Consider the following 24,363-nt stretch of genomic DNA (forward strand, 5'->3'; position numbering starts at 1 on the left):
TACTTTTAATGACTACTGCAGTCCCAAAATTATTCAACCCCTTCATGACAAGCATCTTCAGTACTTAGTAGAGCACCCTTTTGCTGTTATGACCTGCTGCAAACGCGATGCATAGCCAGACAACAGCTTCTGACAGCATTCCTGAGGAATCTTAGCCCATTCCTCATGGGAAATGGCCTCCAGTTCAGTAATATTCTTGGGTGTGCATTTGGCAACCACCTTCCTCAAATCCCACCAGAGATTTTCTATGGGGTTCAAGGCGACTGTGACGGCTACTCTAGAATCTTCCATTTCTTCTTCTGAAACCAAGCCTTGGTGGACTTTGAGGTATGCTTAGGATCATTGTCCTGCTGGAAGGTCCAATGACACCCAAGCTTCAGCTTCATCACAGACGGCATGAGGTTTTTCCCTAATATTTCCTGATACTTGACTGAATCCATCGTGCCCTCCTCATGCTGCAGGTTTCCAGTGCCAGAGGCAGCCCCAGGGCATTACTGAGGCACCGCCATGCTTCACTGTAGGCAGGGTGTTCTTTTCAGCATATGCTTCATTCTTCTTCCTCCAGACATACCGCTGATCCATAGGCCTGAAAAGTTCCCGTTTTGTTTCATCGCTCCACAGAACAGAATTCCAAAACTTCTGTGGCTTATTTAGATGGTTTTGAGCATATTGGAGCCGACTTTTCTTGTGCTTTTGGGTCAGTAGTGGTGTACGTCTTGGAGTCCGGGCATGGAGCCCTTCAGTGTTCAGTATGCGCCTTACTGTGCAAACTGAAACCTCAGTGCCTGCTGCCACCAAGTCTTGCTGCAGGTGGTTTGCAGTCACTCCAGGGTTTTTGACCACTTGCCTCCTCAGGAATCTGGTGCCATCCTCTTTCTGCCACATCCAGGTAGTGTGGCCACTGTTCCTTTAACATTAAACTTGCAAACTATGCTTCCAACTGTATCTCTAGGAACATTCAGTGCTTTTGCTATCTTTTTGCATCCTTTTCCTTGTTTGTGCAAGGCAATGATCTCTTCTCTGAACTAGGTGTGCTTGAAACAGGGGGTTGGGTAATTTTGATTAGTTGCATCAGGTGTGCTTGAGACAGGGGGTAGAATAATTTTGAGACTGCAGTAGTGATTAAAAGTAGCATTTTGTGTTGAATGTGGATAAAAACCCTTGTAATATTTTGTAATATTATGTTTCATTGAACTACTTGTGTAACTACTGTGTACTTTCTTTATTGCAAACAGCTGAGAAATTGTATATTTTGCCAATAAACCTAATGTGCAATGGGGGTTGAATAATTTTGATTGCAACTGTAGTAAACAACTTCTCTCCCATTTCTGGTTTCATCAACAGTCATATTTCACATATGACTGTTATAGCAGGAAGAAAATGGTAAGCAGACTGGACTCTCCACCAGGAAGCGAGGTTTTACTACCATCTGGTGCTTCAAATCTCTGTTCATCTCCAGCTAAACACTTAGCTGACAGCCCCAAGACTGCTGTTTTGATTCGGTCGTGTTCCGTTTGAGGTGGGTGGCAGGGAGATGGTGAGGGGGATGATTGTGATAGGAATAAATCTATTATGGGGGGCCCCCAGCTCAACAGCATATCTCTGGGTTGGAGTGGCAGTTGCCACATAACACACTGCCGCTACACTTCAGGTGTTGATTCAGCCCGTGGAGGCATCGTCATGGAGATCTCGGAAGAGGCCCAGTGGCTTTGATAGGCTGGCAGAGGGAATCATAAATTTTTTTAAAAAAAAGACATTCTCTCTTCACCGAGACCCCTGCTTGTTTTAATATGCATTTCAGGAGCCGAAACCTTTGAAGGATAATGATATGCAGGAGCCGATAGCCTTTGCCATCTCTGTTCAGCTCTGCTCCGCAGTAATGCATAAAGACATAACAATGCCCAAATATGTCATGACTGGTAAGGTCAGGAAAAGCCAACATCCTCCCACTACCCTGTAAAATACAGTTTTCTGCAGCTGCACTATGAACACAGCATGAGCAGAGAGAATGTTTTCAGCATTTAAATAGAAATAACATTCTTCTAAATATATAAGATTCCATAAAAATATAGCTGTCCTATATAAACTTACATAAGCCCTTGTTAGCCCATTCTTTGTATCTTCTGAATCACAAATAGTTTGATTGATGAGGCATAGAAGGGCGCAATTAAATAATTTATGTCTCAGCGCGACGGAACAAAAAGCATTCCGCTTCAAGTCCGAGCACATTCCAAATAACCGGCGTTGACAAACGCGTGCCTAAAACCGACTTTCCTCCGCTTTCTCTTTTTGTTTTGGGTTCTTGCTTAATCTTAATATGAAGAAATCCAATATGCGCGGAGAGGCGTGGAGGTGAAGGGCCTCGCAGGAGAGCTGAAGTATGCCGCGGCCCACCAGACGGGCTTGTGTGAGCCTGCAGCGGAAGTGAAGGTCTCAGTCACTTGGCTTATCTCGGGCACGACCTCATAGGGGCATACGGGCTGCCGTGGCAACCGCGCCGGGGGGAAAACCAACACCGCCCCCCCCCCCCTGCGCGGGGAATACAAACCCACCCACCCCCGAAACGGCACCGTGTTTTCTGTGAGCGTAGGCCAAGCCATGTGCAGATAGCCTGCAGGCAGGAGAAAGGGCAGGGTGGGGTACCGTTTTAGAAAGACGCCACGCCTGAATGCAGACAGGCCAAATCAGCGCTACTGAGTCATCCGAGTCTCCCCCCCCCTCCTTCCACCTGCGTGCACAGAGCCCTGCCTGCCCCTCTCACTCCCTGTCCACAGCCACAGAGCTCTTACTCATTCACACACAGGCACACAACCTCACCCAAGCCCAGAAATGATGCCCCCTCCCTCCATTTCACTCATTCACACACAGCCACACAACCTCACTCAAACCTAGAGCAGGGTTTCTGCCTCATAGAGGATTCTCAAGGCTCTCCGTCTCGATAAAATGTTTACAAAATTATGACCGGTGTTAGCACAAAGAAACATTATCAATGCAAGCGTTGGACTCGCTAGGTTTCTATCATGTGAAATGAAACGGCATTACTCTACTGTATCGTAATCAGCACAACGCACCAGGAAAGGCGCTACGGAAGAAGAATGCAAAACTACTGTACAGAGGCGTAATGCAAGGACAGCATGCTCAGATGTCAGTTTGGTGCGTTCAGACGGGTAAATCTAGTTTTCTTTCGAACCTCAAGCCAGTCCATTATTTAAAAAAGAAAATGACATCCCATCTGTTTAATGTGTTCATTTTTGCAGATATGGCCCACAGAATAACAGATTGTTTTTATAAAGGGAGTTTGCGAGGGGGAGCAGGTGCAAAACACAGTAGTCATCATCATCTGATCATTACTGGCCACTAAAAATTCACATTACTAACAAGATGGGGTCAATTCTATTAATGTTATAGCTGCCAAACTGTCAAGTTTATTGATGTGATCGCTCTAGGACTCTAGGTTTTCACTGCATTTGTCTCTGGTTCTGATTTGCACTTTATTGTACGTCGCCCTAGATAAAAGTGTCTGCTAAATGACTGAAATGTAATGCAATGCCTTATTTTGAGCCGGGAAAAACCCTGTAGAGAACCATCAAAACAGACAGACAGGGTGTCACCTCTTTAATGGGTCACACCACAGCCGGGGTTGCCTGGGAAATCAAACCTACATGCAGAATGTTCATCACCTCGAACAGTAGAAGAAGGAAATGTGCTCCTTCTGCTTTTATTTAAATGTAAATGTCCGTATTTATCACCGCACACATCAACAGAAAGTATGCCTTACTAAAGTTAAAGTGAACATTCTTGTTCATTTTCACATTAGTGGCCGTAGACCGTTTCCACACACAAAAATCCAACAAGATGTTTGTCCAAAAACACATAATAAAGTGCAATGTGGAAAAAGTTAGCATTTGGTATCGATATTCCATATGGAATGCAACCAAAACCCTTTTGTTTGCACATCTGTTACAAGCTGGAGAGCTAACCTAATTTCCCAATAATACCACTAAGCAATATCAGATTTTTAAAGTTCTGAATTTTCTGAAGACAAAGGCGCTATCGCATAATGAGTCAGCAGTATATGCTGTATTAATAAATATGCTGACATCACATTGATTGTGCAAAAAATGTACGGCAACTCACCAAAATATTGTTTAAGGCATTGTATTGTTTTACGTTTAACATTTCAAGCAATTTAACTACCAGAGAGGCTCCTGAACATATGTTAACTAACATACGTACATCATAAAATCAGTCTGTACGAATCTAGCCCTATCACACAATCTGAATGGTAAATTCAACATCGGAAACGTAACATTTTTCTAGAAGGCATCTTTGTGACTGCCTCTGAAAACAACTGCTATACAAAACGTAACTGAAGCTTTTCTGAAGACAGTGGGGAAAAAGATAAGTGTAGAGAAAAACGAAGATGAAGGAAAGCAGGGAGTTTACAGATGGCTTATCAGTGGTGTGGTGCTCAGTGATGATCCTGCCTCTCAGTGGAGTGCCTGTTTACAGGGATTCCTTTTCACTGCCACTGGGTTGGAGCCTCTGATGGCCGATACCACTGTGGGTGTCTTATCAGGCAGTCCTGCATGAACAGCACTGGGATGGGTCACACACACTTACACATAAACACACGCACACGCACGCACGCACACATGCACACACAAACAGGCACAGACACACAGAGACACAGATAGACAAACACACACACATATACACACACACACGCATACACACACGCATACAGACACACAAACACACGTATGCATGCACACATGTATACATAGGCACACACAAGACCCCCAACCCATGCAGTGTCACAGGAAACCAGAGCCCCAAAGCTGATTTTACACATGCCAAAGCCCCTCCTGGCACTCAGAAGATGCTGGGAATTGCCTCATAGGGGCACATCTTGGGAGACAGCCATGGATTCTTTTCTGTACCCACTTTAGAGCTTCACTTCCAGTCTCTGAGCCCTGCACTGAAAAACACCAGCAGCCATGCCACTTGTGTTTGTTTTCAAAAGGCTGAATATTGTTGATGACATTTTATTTTCACCAGTCAAAAAATCAAAAAAGACTCTCTTTTGCTCTAAACTGTAGTGAATTTCTTCACTTTATTTAATTTATTCTTTTAAAATTATGTAACCATTACTGTGATAATTCACTCTCCATTTGACATCACACTGGCACACACAGCGACAATCTATGCAACAGAGGGTTTGCAATAGATCGGCATGCATCAGACCCAAACATTGGGATAATCCTCCAAATGTTCTGAATGTTCAAGGACAAGAATCTCGACCGGGAATAGTTGCGCGGACGAAAATGAACAAGCATTAAAACAATAAAAGGAACAATCGCACAACGTGGTGTGAAAGTACGCTGTCAGAAGACGCCGCTAAATCTGGCCTGGCGGAACGGCGACTGGCGCCGATAGAAGCGCCTGTCACTCCCGACCCGGATCCTCCGCAGGCACGTGGAGATGAACTCTCTCTCTCGGCCGTAAACGCTCAGGCGGTGACGAGAGGCCGTTTCGCAGGCTGGCTGTTTGATCACTCGACAGCGTGTTGACAGAGCGCGCCCGTCAGCCCCGGCGCATGCGGCGGAGGGCAAGGCGGGGATCTGGAGGTGTGCGTTTCTCAAGGTCCGGGAGCTTCCGCATTTACCGCCGAGGAGCTACTGAACATCGCATTCATTTAGCAGGCAGTAAGCGCATAAGTGAAAAATGAAAGGGGCAGCCTGGAGCCTATTGGTCAAGGAACGTGACTGGGACTGGAAAGTTGCTGTATATGCAGCCACAGTATAATCTGTGCGGCTGTTGGCCCTTAACCCCACATTGCCACAGGGAGGATTGGGCCCTGCTTAGTCTAATCAACTGTAAATCCCTTTGGATAAAAGTGTCAGCTAAATAACCGTAATGTAACGTAATGAAAAGAGAAAAGCAGAGAAAAAAGTAATTAAATGTCACAGGGAGGGCCTCTACGTTACCAGGGGGGACAGTTGGGCAAAAAATGTATATGTTCAAGTCCATGCAGGAATTCCTCCGCCATCCACACTGATAGACTAACCTGTACTCTGGTCCTGATAAGCGCAGGCGAAACATCATCAATTCTCATTCCGATACCGCTCGGCGCGATACGCCGGCAGGTGCGTCGGACTGCCAGGAAGTCTGCCGATGACGCGGCGGGGGCGACTGTGAGAACGCCAGCAGGTGCGAAACCCGCGCAGGTGCGCGAGCTCATTAACAACGCTTTACGACATCAGACTCTTCTCCCTGCTGCCCCCGAGCCGATAAGAGCACAATGGCCCATTGCTAATGCTATCTGCAAGGGATCTGATCGGGTACTTATTGCCTCAAATAACCCGCTATGTCAAGCCGCCACTGCGACGGAATTGCAGACATTCTGCTAAACATTCATACGGCCACTCCAGCGGAGAGGGCAGTATAGCCGTGATGATTAACCCGGGTGCACCGCCGCAAATGTTGCCAAGATTACAGCAGCTAAAATGGAGGACCCTAATCTGTCTGCTGGACGAGGAGGTCATGGGCAGACCTGAGGAGATAAGGGTTTTTAGGATTGTGTGTGTGTGTGTGTGTGTGTGTGTGTGTGTGTGAACATGTCTGTGTGTGTGTGTGTGTGTGTGTGTGTGTGGACATGTCTGTGTGTGTGTGTGTGTGTGTGTGTGGACATGCCTGTGTGTGTGTGTGTGTGTGTGTGTGTGTGTGTGTGGACATGTCTGTGTGTGGGTGTGTGTGTGGACATGTCTGTGTGTGGGTGTGTGTGTGTGTGTGGACATGTCTGTGTGTGTGTGTGTGTGTGTGTGTGTGTGTGTGGACATGTCTGTGTGAGTGTGTGTGTGTGTGTAACGGGGGACGGGGGGAAGGGGGGTTGTACCTGTAGGTGGTGATCTTCTTCAGTTGGGTGGTGGGCACGTCGTAGCCGCACTCCTCCAGGACCTCCTGACGGGCGATTTCCTCCAGAGAGAGGTCGGGTTTGTCCACGATCCCAGCGCACAGCTCGTAGGTCACGCCCGCCGAGGCTGGAGGGAGGTGGGATTGGTCCTCCTCCTCAGCCGTGTCCGCCGATTGGCTCTCCTTCTCCTCTGCGGGCTGGCTCTTCTCCCACTCGCACATGTAGACCGCTGCAGACGAGAAGACCGTTGAGCTCCGTCGCCCGCATGCCTGGTGCACAGAACCGCTCCAGGCCTGACCGCCTGCGGTTTATTCGCACATACGGTCCTACGCGACCACATTCTTTAACTTTTACCTACAGTCCCACAAAAGGAGCTGCACTGGAATATGCTGGGCTTTATTCTGGACTTTTCACATCACACGTGCACTAAATCATGTTTGCAGGGAATTTACCCTATTCATCGCTCACCCTCATACACCTACACACACGCACGCACACACACACACAGGTCAAATACTACAAAGAGTGACGGCTAACCTTCACCCTGAAGTCAAAACATGCATGCACACCTCAGGCACATGCACACTCCTGCTCACAATGGGAGAGCTAAAAAGACATTGGTTACTTGACAATACTTTCTTTAATAATCAAACAAACAAACCTTGCAGCCCATACATTTTCACAATCCGAAGAAAAACATCCCGCAAATAGCATTGTTTGAACATCACCCTTTTACACAAGAGTTTTGTCCCCTTTTTTCCCCTATGTTGTTCACTGAAAAACAATCAGTCCGAATGCAAGGCCTTCCTCCCATTATGAAGTGTGCACCGCAGGCCCGTATAGACCCTGGCTGGGACAATGGGCCTACCGGCTGTCACGCCAAGCGAGGAGAATGAGACCAGGCCCACGGGGAGGGCCACAGCCTCACACCGAAACCGTCCACTTACACAAGCATTCCTCCGAGGGTAAAGACTTTCATATCATCGGTGTTCCTGCAGTTTCCCCCCAAAAGTCTCAATGGAGTTTTCGGTCATGTGTTTGGTCAGCCTAAGGCCATTTAAATAGGCAAAGGTCAGTTGCTATGATTTGGTGGGCTGAACTGTCATCTTAGTGGGCTGCCTGTAGCGTAGTGGTTAAACTACATGACTGGACCCGCAAGGTCGGTGGTTCGATCCCAGGTGTAGCCACAATGAGATTCGCACAGCCCTTGAGCAAGGCCCTTAACCCTGCATTACTCCAGGGGAGGACGGTCTCCTGCTTAGTCTAATCAACTGTAAGTCGCTCTGGATAAGAGCGTCTGCCAAATGCCATTAATGTAATGTAATGTAATGTAGTGATGATGAAAAAAATAGAGCATGTTATTTTCTTCCCATTTGCCTCTTTCGCGCATAACGCACAGGCTGCTGGGAAGCCAGAGGGAGGCCATTTGCATACAAGCATCAGAGAGACGGACATAAGAGGCTAATGTCGCGTAATCCATCACTTTAGGATCGCAGTAAAAAAACATGATTCGGTTTGTGCAAACAAACAAACCTCATGGGAACAAAAGCCACTTGGCCTGAGGCAAGCGCTACTTTTGGTCGCCGCCCCTCCCACTGTAAACGGCAAGAGCCGCGAGCCTCTTCAGGGGGTGAGAATGACACGGAGGGGGTGGGGGGGGGCTAGCCTCTTCAGGGGGTGAGAATGACACGGAGGGGGTGGGGGGGGGCTAGCCTCTTCAGGGGGTGAGAATGACATGGAGGGGGTGGGGGGGGCTAGCCTCTTCAGGGGGGTGAGAATGACACGGAGGGGGTGGGGGGGGGGGCGCTAGGTAGTGAGGAAAGCTCACCACACTCCAGGTGTGGCACATTGCCAGCGGGAGAGTAGAACAAGATAAATAATTTCACTGTACTCATCCTCCCCAAAGCTTACACACCTCTGTAGGCAGAAAAACATGATTGATAGGTTGATACTCCTAAGTGAAATGTCTAGATCAAATCAAATCTAGTGGTAGCTTGTGGTTGGGAAATCCTCTATTATAGTCTTAGGGGGAAGCATCTCTGAAAGTTGACAGCTTGACATGAAAGGAGGGAGTTACCTGGACGGAACTGCTTGACCAGGATGAAGCACTGTGAGCTGGTATTGAAGATCAGGACCGACACACTGAGGGAAGAGAGAGCGAGAGAGGAATGAGCACAAATCAACACACGCACACACACACACACACACACACATCAACACACGCACGCACGCACACACACACACACACACACACACACACACACACACACACGCCCACATCAACACACGCACGCACACACACACACACACCCACATCAACACATGCACACATCAACACACACACACACACACGCCCACATCAACACACGCACGCACACACACACACACACACACACACACGCCCACATCAACACATGCACACATCAACACACACACACACACACACATCAATACACACACAATCACCGTGTCTGATCATGAAATCTGCACAGCTCCACTCGATCCTGCAGATTGGTCAGCACACACTAAACTGCCGGGAAGAAACGCGCTCATAATGAACCGTCAGGTTTAATGGCTCCTTTTGCTGTACTGCTCACACGGACACTTAGTCTTGCCCTGGCTTGCACTGCCCTTTGTTCATAAACATCTTCATTAGCTGGTGTCTCACTGAGAAATGTGTGTAAAGTTGAAGGCTTTAGCCTGAGGGAGGCTCCGTCAGTTTTGAGTGCAGGCTGCCACTATTCGTGCGCTCCTGCAAATCCACTGGGTCAGAAAGGATCTTAAGAGATCCGGCAGCAGAAGAACTATTTCCTCACAGCTGAAAAGCAAACAGCACTACACTTCCATGGGGCTTTATCTATTCAGAAGGGTCGGTTCATCTGCGGTTTAGTCCACCAACGACTTCGGATCGTGTCGTCAGCGGGAACAGGTTTGGAGAAGAGGACATATGCACCGTCTGCACAGACATCGATGAACGCACACGTGGACCGAGTGCGTCTTATTCCGAGCTGATTCCATTACTGAGACACACGTCAGAGCTCACATACCCCCGAACATAGGACAATGGACAGCCTCAGAGGAGTCTAATCGCTATATTAATTTCACGTGAGATTACCAGTCGTCAACTACACCAAGCTATCTAGAACAGCAGACATAAAATTAGCCGCAAAAAAAGTGCCTCATCTCAATGGGACACTTTTTTTTTGTGCAGCTGCAAAGGAAGGAACTGAAACACAATGTATGATCAGGGCTTTATGACTAGAGCAGCATGTTGCTCAAGGGGCTTTTAATTACTGAGCAAAAGGCCAAAAACAAGGCGTTCGCCTTTCATTTACCACTTAAAACATGTGAAGCCAGTTCCCGCACTCATGTAAATCTCTCTTCCCTCATTACAAAGCGGGGGATGAGGGGGAGAGGAGGGGGGGGTATGTAAGGAGTTGATTGAAACCCGTAAAAGAGAAACAACAGCTCCTCCATCCATTTTGTGGAGCAGACAGTGTCAATTAGGCAGCAGGCTTTGATAACTGGGTTGTGGGAGCTCTGGAAGGAACTGAAAAGGTGAGGGTTATCACGTTAATTAATACCCAGGCTGGTTTTTGTGTCTCCCCTGCGCTCTTTAAGGAACTTTCCGAGAGGCTTTTGAAGTGCTTCCCTCTTGTTTCGTTTCACCGCGGCGGCCCACCCCACCCCACCCCTACCCCCACCCAAGTTCCCCTTTTAAAGAAAGGTTAGCGTGCTACTGCACCACCTATTAATAATGTTGGGTTGCAGTGCGGTGGGAGGGAGGGGTTGGGTTCCAGCACCTTGCTGTTGTACTAGCCCAGGATTATAACCTTTGTCTCTTTGCCTTACCAGATTTTAAAGCTACTAGCTAAATCCTTGAAATGATAAAAAGAAAAAACATCTCGGTCTTAAGAATCTCACCGTCTCAATGGGATCTGAAGGGAAAAGACAGCACGCACAAAGGCAGGGCCAGGCATTCCAGATCGCTTCGCATGGAAGATGCACTGGACTGGAGGAGATTAAGAGCTCGGCTTTGGTTAACTCGAGCCTTGGGGAGGGTCCTCACCTCCGTCACCTTCCCCACGCAAACCGCTTACCCCGGCCCACCTCGGCCTTTTGAAATGTCTGAAGAAGCGCTGTTGCCCTGACAGCTTCCTCAAAACAAACTCCCTGGCCTGTCTCTTTCCCCCGTTGACTGTTTTCTTTTCTCTAAGATGTCTGCCGCTGATACCGTCAGCCCATATGGAGCAGCTGCGCTGAAAGCAGGCTTCATTCGTAAATTCCCCAGATGGAAGGTGATGTTGTACACTGTAATTTGATAAATGAAACACTTGCGTGGTTAGCAGGGATAATTTTAGAGAGTTTTACACGGTTGCTGGAGAGCAGGGGTGAGTGGAATGATGAATTTATATTGTCACCAGTATTTATAAGAGATAAAGACACATTTTCACAGAAATCATGGAAACAGAAATCATGTCCTTCAATATTAGCTTATACCTTCATCTGAAATCACATGCCGCAATATTTCCTGAATATTAATAAATACGTTAATGTTATTGACGCAGTCATCTCAATATATTTAGAGAACTGAAAAATCCTGTTTATTCGTTATCATGAACTGTTTGATTCAAATCAAACTGTAACAAGACGCTGTTGTCCTTCACAAAGGTTAAGGAAACAATGGCAAATGATTACTAAGGTGTATCAGTGATTTGTTGGATGGTGTGCAATGAATACCAATTGCACTCTCTCTCTCTCTCTCTCTCTCTGACACACAGACACAGACCCACACACAGACAGAAACACACAGACTCACACAGTCAGACACAGTTAGACAAAGTCAGACAGACAAACACAGACACACACAGACAGACACAGACACAGACACAAACACAGACACAGACACACAGACACACATACTCACACGCAGACAGACACATACACACACACACATATATATACACACACACACACACACACACACACACACAGCGTCAGTGGAGCCAGGAGGCTGCAGGCTGTGTAGAAATGGGAAGCAGTTGAGGAAGCAGGAAGCCCTGCCCAGCCCTGCCAGGTCTGACTTTCCCATGGTGAAAGCACCCTGGAAGGGGATCTGGAGATTACTTATTTAAGAAAATAATAATAATAATAATAAAACCAAAAAAAAGTGCATTATAAAAAGGTCGGGAGGAAAAGCGCTTTATCTACAAGCAACAAGATTCATTTCAGCCCCTGATAAAGAACTCCCAATTCCTTTTCTGGGCTCAATCTGCACACGCTGATCTCTCATGCTCCTGGATACCCGTCCCTCCTTAAAAACAAACACACCAGGAAGAGGGAAAAAAATTTTTTCCAGAACACAGCCTACTTCTTTTCCCTGGCAGGCTGCAGAGGAGCGATAAAGAGGCCTTTCTGGACAGGCCTGAGAGCGGCTCAGCTGGCACGAGGTCATGACTCTGACAGGCCCCGGCTTGCCGCAGCCCTGCGCCGCTGCTCTACCTTGAAGCCTCTCCTAATATTTAACCCCTCTTCCCCCCTCCCCACCCCCATTCCTAAATTTACAGCCAGTAGGGGTGTCTCGGTGGCGCAGCCTGCAGAGCACTGACCGCATGCTCATTGTGAGCCGCGACGTCAACGGTTGGAATCCGACCGTCTGACAATTTGTCGCATGTCTTTCCCTCTCTCTCGCCCCCATTCTTCCTGTCTCTATATACTGTCCAATAAAGCTGAAAAAAGGCCTAAAAAATATCTTTAAAAAAATAATAAAAATTTACAGCCTGTGGAGGAACGGGCGATTTACGGCGCTCCCAGGCCACTTCTCCGCCACTCTCCCGCGTCGTTCCCGAAGCGCGCGGAATTCTGCCCGGGAATTCCCATTCCCGTTCCCGATCCCTGTTCCCATCCCCACCTCTGCTTCCGCTCCGGCCCTCCCCGCGCTCCCTCTCTCCCGTCCCCACAAAAGGCCCGGCCGACGCAGTCTCCCCCTCTCGCCTCCCCGCTCATTACCCCAACACCCCCAGGACCAATAGCGGGGCGTACGTCACAAAGGCCCGGGTGACGCTAATGATCTAAACAGATGCTGGTATTAATGGGTTTACCTTTCAACCGGGCCCAGCGCCCCCACGGTGGGGCCCCCCTCTCCCCGGCCCCCATTGTATTGAGGGGCTGATAAGAGGATCAATACAGAGTCCCCTGGGGAGGACACCATCAGCAATAATGCACAAAGGCCATCCGCACAGAGAGCATTAAACCGTACCCCGCTTTCTAAACCCCGTCCGCCCATTCTCTCTTTATATTTCCAGCTCTCTTTAATTCCCTCCGTTTTCTTTTAATTACCATTCAGATGTTTTCCCACTAAGCTGGACCTTTTGGATCCGTTCCTTAAGAAGAGAGAACGGTTAAAAAAAAAAACCCCAAAAAAACACCACAGAGGATATGGTAATAATTCTATTTAGTCCATTGTTTTCACGCTCTGCTTTTTATCCACTTTCCATCCTCTGTGTCATCCCACCCAGAACAGACTTTCCCCAAACCCCCAAACAGTTTCCAATAAAAATAAAAAGCTTTGGACAATGTTAAACCCGGTGAATTACACGAGACGTTCGCACAGGCCTGACGCTGCGGCAGTTACATTAAGCTACTGGGAATTTCAGCTGTAATTATTTCAGAGCCGACTGGAAACGGAGCTGAATGTGTGTAGGCATTGCGTTTACCCCTGTACAGCTGCCCTGCAGGCCCGCTCCCATGAAAGGCCCTCCATAAGCCTGGGATGTCCATCTTGAGAGGCACTAAGTTCCTCAAGTGTTCTTAAGTTGCCAGTTCTCTAGAGAGGGCCGGTAAGATGCGACACCTTGTCACTCCTCTCGACGCGACCCAGAAACAAAGCTTTCATCAAGGAGGAGATAGTACTGCAAAAATGGTACACCTCCTCCCAAAGTGCTTGATTTGAGGAGTGCTTGAACGTGGTCACAGCGACTACAGCCCTATGAAGTGGAGCCCTCAGGCTCAGCAAGTACAACCATTATGCAAACGCCTTCTGGCAAGCACTGGTCGGTTGTACAGTTATGCAGTTATGTGGTGACCAGGTACTGTTTGTCACTGCGGATCCGTCCCACCCTCCCAATCCTACACTGCAAAAAAAAAAAAACAAGTACCTTAGTCTTATATTTAGACTTAAAATCTTATTTCTGTTACTTTTTTGCTAAATGAGACAAAATATCTACCAATGAGGTGAGAAAGTTTGACTCATTTCAAGATGTGCCAATGGGGTGAGAAAATTTCACACACAGCAACTTAAAATAAGTTCTTAAGTCTTATTACAAGACTAAAAATGCTTGCTTAGACAGCCATTCTTCGCTGACTAGAGCACAGCTATCCCATAGTGCCTGTTGCAGTCCCAGCTGGGGGAGCAACGGATGCCCTGATTGGATGCACCAGCATTTGCAGGCTTAATCAGACTCCTCTGCTATTGTCCAATCAATCTGGATCTGAAAACCAGACCTATGCCAACCTAAAAGCCCCATTTGCAGATATAGTTGGCATGGCTTGGCTGCTTCCAAAGGCATTTGCCTCTTGCCAGTATGAAGTTGTTTTTTTAATGTAGGTGGTGTGTCATGCTTCAGCACACAGAGAGAAAAGGTGAATGCTGCGCTGGGCTCAGTGAGGCTACCATGTCCCGACCTCTGACCCCCTGGGAACTGGCTCAGGAGCTTACCGAGGGGTGTGGCCGAAAATAAAGGGATATCTTATCGGAGAGGACAAAAAATCCCCGAAGAATCCCCCCATGCACTGCAATATCAATACCTTCTCTCACCTGTCATGTGTGCGCATGAAGTCCCAGGATTTCTTCGTTCCATTCTGAAAAAAAAAGGGAATAACATTTAAGACTTGAATAAAGCAAACTGTAATTAAAAGTTTTAAAATAAGTACGGACTGTTGGCTGAACAATATAGTAAAAGTAAAAAAAATCAGAGGACACCATTTGAGGGCAGAGTGAGCTATTCAAGATTAGCCCAATAACTAACCTATATACACAACTAAACGGAGAGAATTTCCTTTTCTAAAATGCTTAGTGGCTTCTGGAGACTGGCAGTAATCCCACAGTGACAGTGCCAAGAGCCTCTCACCACCCTGTCCCTAACACAACCCACCTATCACCTCTACAGACGCACCAGTGTGCAGGCCCGCCTGTATGAGGTTGGGCAGCACACCACAATGTTATGGCTGTGCGCTCTTGCCAAACCCCACCACAAAAACAGAGGAGCATCCGTCAAATGTTCAGAAATATAATTAATGACAGACGCTGAAGGAAAAACAGCATAAAAAAAGGGAAGATCTCCTTGTTCTCAGGTCATGACATGCAGCGCAGTGCCTGGGAATGTGCATACCTCCAGAGCGCCCTCACAGTATGTCCTGGAATGCAGGAAACGCAGAAAAAAAACACCCACACGCGCTTTCCTGTTCGGCAGATATGTGGACAAACCGCTGGATGTGTTAAACCTCGGCAAGAATGCGAAATGTGGGTGTTTTGAAATGAAAACACACGATGTAACAAATGTTGGGGAAATTAGTTTACCCCCATGGGTTGCAGAGCCCAACTGCGGCGTTGACCAGTCATGTGTGAATGGTACTCTAACCCCCCCCCCACCACGACAGAGATCACAAAGGTGGCGGGGGGGAGCAACACGCGTGTTTGATCACAGCCTCACCAGTGCTTAATCTGCCCATATAATCCCCCCGTACAAAGAACTGCTGGAGTGTGTGATAGACTCAACACTATGTGTGGTATGGAAAGTGGCACACGAGCATACATCCACACTGGTGCGTACGTATATGCACGTCATACACATATCCGGCATTCACGGGGGGAGAGAGAGCAGCCGTGTACACAGTGTCCGATTACACCCAAAGGACGGCCAAGGCCACAACTGCATCACGGACAGCCGGCCAGAAATATATTGTCCTGCAGCCAAATATACCAAATAAATGAATATACAGCAAAGTGCGCAGTTAAGAACCATGCAATTCCGTGGTAACAAGTGCAGTGGGGAGAGTGGGTGGAATTTCAAATGCCGTTTACTAAAACTGTGTGAATACATGCTCCCCAAATATTTATAGCCTATGAAAGTATAATGCACTTGGATAATGGGTTTAGATAGTTAAGGAAAATGAGCTAATTTTATAGATTCAGTTGGGTGCATTGTACAAAAAAAAAATGTTTCCCCTAATTTAGTCATCTAACACCTACTTTTTTTCTGGAGGTGGAAATTAATCTTAGCTCGCTGTGAAAGAGTGTTCAGAGTTTGACATGAAACAGTAGTGTGAGGAAGTACCTAAACGCTCTCCGCAACACCTGCCTCACTTCCTACTGCTGTCAGTAACACTGAATTCTGATTCGGTTGTCAGGAAGAAAGGACCTGTCATCCACCTACTGAGCAGGGAAACATAGCCTACATAGGGGCTCTGGAATGCAACCACAGAGGAAGAGATTAATGCGTGCCATATCCCACCGTACACTCTTCCCGTTTTCTCTCAGCGCCCTATTATTTTATGGGCTTGAGAATAAATAACAAGGTTCACATAACACGCTAGCCACAATATTATAAACACACCCATAGACCCTTGTGTAAACGGACACCCACAGCAGAGCTTTGCATTATTAGATAAATGCTGGACCGCAAACCTGTACTTCATGTTTGCCTTGTGCTGCAAGTAAATATAATTGCCTGAGCCTTTTGGCTCCAAACGGAGTCCGTTTTGGAGGGAAGCCGGGCTGAAAGCGAGCCACACAAGCTGTAGGTGTGACTGCGCCTCGCTGTCCAAAGGTCTCTCCTCTAACTGCTACGGAGGCGCGGGAGCAAACAGAACCTTCACCTCATTTGACACTCCAAAAGGGAAGCGCATCCCAGCGTTGCGGCATATAAGGGGCTATAAGTGAAACATATCCGATAACAACTACATGGACAACAAAAATGCACTGCATATTCAGTATGATGAAGATGCCAGTCAGCAATGAAAATCTCACACGTCCAATGTTTTCGCATGAATCGAGGAACGTGTTTACTACACAGAAGACCTTCATAAGTACTGCAATGGGAGACGCCTGAAGCGCCCACAGTCCTACCTGTACAGAGACTAAAACCACATTTGACCCCATCTTCGTGAGGGCTGACAGCGGCATGTTCACCTTTAGGGAAGTATGAGTTTGGAACAGGAGCCATTCCTTGGCAAGCATGTACACGAGCGCATAGTTGTGGAGGTGGGCATGTTTGTGTTGGCAGGGAGGAAGGCTTGCATACGTGTGCATATGGTTAACTGTGGTCCAGATAAAACACAACCACTTGTAGAAATTATATACTTCCACTGTTTCATTACACCGCAGGGGAGGGACATTTCAAAATCAATTACTTAATTAGTACACTGAATAAATACCTTTTTATCAACCATGAATCAAATCTCTCGACTACATTTCCCTAGCTCACCATAGGAATCTCCTGTTTTTCCTGTTCAAGTGATGCAAGATATCTGCCTTTGTCCTTATTTCTGGCGAGAAAATATATCTTCATGACATGACGGACAAAAGCCAAATCATAAATCAAATCACTTATGCACATAATCCTGTATCCCCCTCCAGTTTTTGCCCCTAGAATTCTACTTAATAGATAAAAATAATACCAAAAGGTCTTCAAAAATACCAAAGGTCTAGCAAAAGGAGGTATAGCCGGTCACATTTTCGAGTGTTCAAAAGGACAGCTTAGTTTCCAGTGCCCAGGCCAACTGCAAGAGGCCAGGGAGGACTCCAATTCATTAGGCTGTAAAACAATACCTGTGTCAGGTTCACTTCGAACATGGACCCAGAAGGCCACTCTTATGTGGGGACATGGCCCTCTGTGGTGGAGCCCATAAACGAGTGCACAAGACAGGCAGCAGAGGGCTTTGAGGACAGCAGGCAAGATGAGAAGAAGAATCGTGCTAATCAAGTTCACTGACGAAACGTGAAAGTTCTGGCCACCGCCTGCTGCAAGTGCTTACTGGTTAAACTACTTGCGATTGGCAGTTTGTGGAAAATGGTATTCAAAGACTTTGACTTCAGTACAAACCTGACATTTTTCATCTTTTAATAAAAGTTACTGTGTAAGGAAGGATATAACACCCATGATATTTCCCCATGTTCAGGGCGGAGTGCAGAGAAGCTTTTCTTAAAACTTACAGTTCAGATAGCACCAGAGAATAGCTCTGTCTAATCATATTCAAAGCTTTCGACAGAGAATGGCAGAAAGACCTTTTCACATCAAACATGCCATTCACTCCTCTTCCTGTCCCGTCTTGAGTCCTGAATCTCTTCTGGAACGTTCTCGCGGCTCGTCTGGTGCCAGGAGTGCGGTGGTGTGGGCTGGCCCCTCCGTGTCATCAGGCCAACCCAAAGGAGCGGAGAGGGATCAAAGCCGGATCCTTCGATCGCTAAACAGGTGCCAAACATGTGGCAGCCGCGAGAAAAATCAACATATTACACAACGCCACACGCAAGCAGAACACCGCACGTACTACCCTCCTTAGCGTTCACCTACCAACTGCTTCACTTTCACAGAGAAATCGATTGAATATAAAACTATAGAACAAAATGGACGTTGTTTACCCTTTTATACACGCACTAGCATTACCATGTCTCCACATCAGCAGTCAGGTAATGCCCTTTCAATTGTCTACCTTTCCTACGAAGTGATCCTGAACAACCACCTTCATCAACTGTGCACCATGTCCTCTGCTTCCCTCTGAGGTAACCTGAAACGTCCAACCGAATTTAATTGGGGCTAAAACATTACCCGTGCTTCAACCGTAAGAGCGACGTGGCCCTTCTTTCATTTGTTTTTTATCCTTTCTCCAGATCTTTCCAGTGACAAAAGATGGATGCGTGACAGGCAATCCCCTCGGAAAGCCCCCTCGCGCTGACATGTCCACAGAGAGGGCTAACTTTGATGGCAGCCGGGGACCCAGGGCCGGCCCACAGATGGCGAAGGCCCTCATTAACAGGGCCACTCACTGGGTCAATGTGAATAGCCCGCTGGGGCTTTGGGAATCACAGGCGACACAGATTACTATACAGATTACTGGGGGCAGGGCCTTGAAGTTAATGCGGTCCCTTGGCCCTCGCGCAATAAAGACAGGCGTCCGGATGAATGCCGGATCGGGGGGGGGGGGGGGGGTGGGGGGACGGGGGAGGGAGAAATCGTGTTCTCTTAGGTGCTTAAAGTCTAATTACCATCGGCCCCAGTTTATTACATGGCGACCTCGGCAGCTGCAGAAATTCAATTGCTGTCACGCTGCCATTTACAATCACGGTCATTAATTCCCACCATGTGCTATTCAATTACACATGATTTAAGCCCCCCTTCGCTCCTCCTTTCTCTATAAACAAAACAGGTTTTTTTTTTTTGGGGGGGGGGGGGGGGTTTGATAGAGATGATTGCAGAGGTGGAAAGCGCTAAAGCGTGTTCATGGGAGGAGACGCAGTGCTAAGCACGTTTCGCCGACAGAGAGGCATGTCTGCCCAAAATTGACTACAGAGGGAACCCATAGCCCTGTAACCCTAGACTATAATGTGGAGGTTTTGAACAAATCTACGGGAGCCGGAAGATCTGTGCCAACATGCCTATAGGCCAGCTTCCGACGCACACAAAGCAAGTGAAGTGGAAATAGTGTAGACTGAAAGATGTAAAGCGCGGGGGAATAAAAGGGTAGAATCGCAGCAGTGGTGCCAGAGTGAGTTTATCATTGGAGACTTTCTTCCTGTTCCAGTGGTCCCGAGTTCCGGTTACTATTCAAAAGTTTTTCTTCTTCAAATAAGCAGTTCCTGCAAAGTGGAAGGAGGCCACCATATATGCACAAAAAACGCCGCGTGATGGGCTTCCGAGCACTCGGGAGCAGTTGGCGGTCTGGTTAGACCCGGAACATTTGAATTGACATGGTGCCAGAAACGGGAGCGCGCGCTCTTTTTGAAGTCCGTTTATGGACTTGAGCCCAGGCCCAAGGTGGCGGACAGGACACAGTCTAAAGACGGCGCTCGGTATGATTTCCGCGTGTGATCAGCGGCGCGCTCGTTCCTTCCACAGGACGGATGCCGGAGAATCCGCTTCCTTCCAGGCTGAACCTGAATAGAACAGGAAATACAGGCATGCATCCTGCACTGCAGATCACCCAGTCTGGGAGGTGGCCATTCAGACAGTCATCTAGTCTTATCCATGCGACACACACACACACACACCTACTGCCGCACACACACACACGCATACATACACACACACACACACACACACACACACACGCAAACACCTACTGCCACGCACGCGCACACACACACAGACACACACGCATACACACACCTACTGCCGCACACACACACACACACACACACATACACACGCGCACATACATACACACACACACATACATACACACATACACACACAAACACACACAACCACCTACCGCCGCACACACACACAAACACACCTACTGCTGCCCACACACACACGCATACACACACACACACACACACACATACACACACACGCGCACATACATACACACACATGCACACACACACAGACAGACACAGACACACACACACACACACACACACACACACACACAGACACATACTGCCGCAACCACACACATACACAAATCTACTTTTCCAAATAAGTATCTCAGATATAATCTAAGTACTAACTGAAAATCAAATTCTGACTTAGAGGCCATTCTGCCCAGGTATCTTACATAACCACAACGAACATAATGTAAATAACTGCCACATACCAAAAGTGCCTAACTGACCAGAGTGCTAATCAGTTTAATAACTGAATAGCCGATTTTTATGCCAGTTTTTTTTAAAGTGGCTGAATGAGCTCAATTTGTAATGGGGAGAATCTGTTTGCAGACAGTCTATCAGTGTCTGAGTGCACGGTGTCCTGTGATTGTAGCAGCAAACAAGTGTGTCTGTTCACGTGCAAGCACTTGTTGGGGTGCTGTCCCTATTTTTCAGTGGACTCAATGGATGCTAGTCAGCATATTGTTGTTTTAACCAGAGTCATGAGTAATATATATAAGCTACAGTGATATAGCATATCCTGCATTTCCTGTGAAGATTTGACCAGTGCGTTCACCACGGTAATGGGCCAAACAGCACATTTAAGCTTTTGCACACAGCCTAAACGAAAGTTATACAATAATAAAACAAGAAAGGACATGCCTTGTTGTCAAATACTGTAAAAACTGAGAATGCATTTCATTCATGCAACCTCAGTGCACTTACAGTAACTCAATGAATACACAACAGCTCACATTTCAATTCATATAAATGAAAACCTAAACACTGGCTGACACCTTCAATGTTGAGTAAACATCGGTCTAGAGATACAGAACAAAGGCAGAATGAAAGCACCAACCAAAAGAAAAAAAATGCCTAAAAGGCTTAAATGAAATGAAATAAAATAAAAAGTAATGGCTATTTAGTCAAACATAATGGCAAAACCTCACTGCTAAAACTCATACTCAATTGACCAACATCAGTTGAGGCAAGCTCAATTTAGATTTCCCCCATTGGGCTAAATGCAAGAAGCATTACCGCCACCAAGTTTTGAATCAAACTGCAATTCCAGTGAAATAACACGAGCTGTCTTTGTAGGTCCAGGCTGATTCATAGCGAGCCAGGACAGCGATATAGCGTGAGTGGCGGGAATACGTGTGGGGACGGGCAGACGGGCAGACGGGCAGACGGACAGACGGACAGACGGACAGACGGACAGACACAGGGCAGGCCTTATTCCTGGGAAGTGATGCCGCTGGGTTAGTACTGAAGACGAGTCTTTGTGCTTCGCTCTCCTCGTGCACTTCTTAAAGCAGGGGAGATGAAAGAAAGAGAGCAGGGGGTGACCAACCTCTTTGTCTCCACATGCTGTCTTTGCAATCCCTTCTCCCCCCCGCCTCTCTCCCCCTCCCACCCACTCCTCCTCCTCCTCCTCCTCCTCCTCTTCCCCCCCATCCCCCCCTCTCTCACAGGTGTGCTGCCCATAGAGACCCCTGCCCTTCCACTCCACCTCCCACGGCTATTCATCAGGGGACGGCCAGACACTAACTGAGCGCTATTTCCAGCTCACAAACTCCCTCATTTCCTGCAACAACCGGCATTCCTGCTAAAATGAGGACAGTCTGGGGACAGAGCCGGGCCCGTTCCGCCAGGCAGCGGGTCAGGGAAGCGCAGTCACCGCCGATCAGACTCAGGACGGACGGACCCCGCCACGGACAACACCGGCACAAAGAAACCGAGGGAACCCATCGTAATCATTCCCGACAGTGTCTTGTCAAATGGCCACAAGAGTGAGAGGGTTTGTCAAGAGAAAGCTTGTTAGGCACGGTGCTGGACAAGAGGATTACTCTGGACAGCTTCTATCCCAATAGGATCTTTTTATCACATAAACATACATGTGATAAGAAAATTACAAAATCATTGAAAACCAAAAATAGTAGTTTGAGTAGTTCATTAAAACTGAGGTATGCAGTATGTGGGCCACATTTGTTACACAGTATGTAGGCCACATAAATGAAGTACAAACTGAAAGGAAATCTCCCAAAACCACAAAGAACCAACATTTAGGACCCATGTCTCATGAGAATGTCATCAAAGCACTTAACTTAAGAGGTACTGAAATATACATATTTAGAATGAAAGTAAACAGATCAGATCATTGTTCACATTGTTCACATTGTTTACATTGTTATTGTTATACAGGCCCACAGGCCTTCACCTCATTAGCGACCAGGCTGCATAGGTTACAAGATTCTTTCATCTTTTAAGAGTAAAACCTGATGAAAAACAAAAACAAAACAGGCAGTTTTTTTACCATCGGTTTAAGAAGAAACTGTCTGTGGTATTCAAATGCTGAAAGATATACAAAGCTATAATACAATAATCAGCACACAATCGCAATCTGGGGTGTTCGTAGCCAGAAAACAATACAATCCAACACAATTCACTGTAGAAGTTGTTACAACCTGGCAGTTTGGATACAGAGGAAAAGTAATTGTGAAAGTGATCATTAAAATGTAGGAAACCACTTTTGTGATGCGTTATGGCTTAGTCCCAAAAAGTGGGCAAAACTTGATGAAGGCTGGGCTTCGTTGCAACATGCTGTTCAAAACACCCGCCAAAATGTACATTCAACAGGTCACATCACCTCTTCACCAAACGCATGCTAAAGCATTAGGCTAAGCAAATTCCTAGTCAATAATCTGAATACATACATTTCAAAAATTATAGCATAAAAAAATATTTTTGCACTCAGTTATTGAAAATACCCTAATTGTCAGTTCTCCAAAATACCAGAAAAACTGTATATCACACATAATTAATCATATGATAAAATAATACAATATCTTGCCTCTTACGATCAAAACATGATCAGAATCATCCACTACATTTTCCTCATAACACCGAGGCTATTAAATGTTCTGCATGCAGAAATGAATCCAGATCATATTTACAGCCATGTTTACTGTACAGATGTAAAACAATATTAGTTTTTACTGGAAAACCACTTGAAAAATATTGTTTTCTTAGTTTACAAAGGGCAGTGTGTTACAGTACTTTATATTTTCAGCTTATCGAGTGATTTATGGGTCCTTCAAGGCGACACATTCTATTGTTCCCCTTAACAATTCACAATCTAGCTGGGAAATGATACACAGGACACAAATACAATGCCCAGAATGGCCGACCACCCCTGTCAACAGAACTGTGGCTCCACGTACAGTGGGAAAATGTTGCCACCACCCCCGACTCCCAGAGATGGCTGTCATGTTCCAGTGGAGCACGATCAGGGTGGAGGCTGATAAAGAAATAATGCTTAAGAATCAATAGCTTTTTCCTTGCTTTGACTTTGCCATGGAGATCTGTGGGGCCCCAACAGGACGTGGTACTGGAGCCACAAGTCGCACGTACACATGGAGACAATGGCATTTTAACCACGAAGATGGATTTGCTCATTTTGTACATATATAGCTCATAACATATGTTCCAGCGAAAACGAGGCAGTAAAAAAAGGACTTTGTGTTCCAAACTAATTTGTATGAAGACAACCTCAACAAAAGGTTGACCCCATTCACAATGCATCAGTACCAACATAAACATACTTGCAAACATTTGGCAGGCAGAGTTTCACACAGTACATTAACAGGGACTGGGGGACTGATATATAATGTGTGTTTTTAAAACACACAATTGCACTGTCCTAAAAGGAGCTGCAAAAGATGTGCCAGATGCCAATTAATGACCTTAGTTTTCACACATTTCTGGTCCCAATGGGTCAATCACAACTCAAATCATGAGTGTGAACAGAGTTCATAGAAACCATTTAACTAATGTCCGACAACATTTCAACATTGATAGG

The 24,363-nt window shown here is 46.7% G+C and overlaps 1 protein-coding gene across 1 annotated transcript in view; it reads right to left on the reverse strand.

The window, feature by feature from the left end:
• nudt14 (nudix (nucleoside diphosphate linked moiety X)-type motif 14) overlaps positions 1-24,363 on the reverse strand; it is a 33,328-nt gene that overhangs the window by 3,166 nt on the left and 5,799 nt on the right. The window contains exons 2-4 of the mRNA XM_061251992.1: positions 14,733-14,776; positions 8,994-9,058; positions 6,899-7,145 (exon numbers count right to left, since the gene is read on the reverse strand). Coding sequence (XP_061107976.1) covers positions 6,899-7,145; positions 8,994-9,058; positions 14,733-14,776 — 356 coding nt within the window. The remainder of the gene's footprint in view (positions 1-6,898; positions 7,146-8,993; positions 9,059-14,732; positions 14,777-24,363) is intronic.

The sequence above is a fragment of the Conger conger genome, chromosome 1 (assembly GCF_963514075.1).
Source record: "Conger conger chromosome 1, fConCon1.1, whole genome shotgun sequence".
Classification (NCBI taxonomy): domain Eukaryota; kingdom Metazoa; phylum Chordata; class Actinopteri; order Anguilliformes; family Congridae; genus Conger; species Conger conger.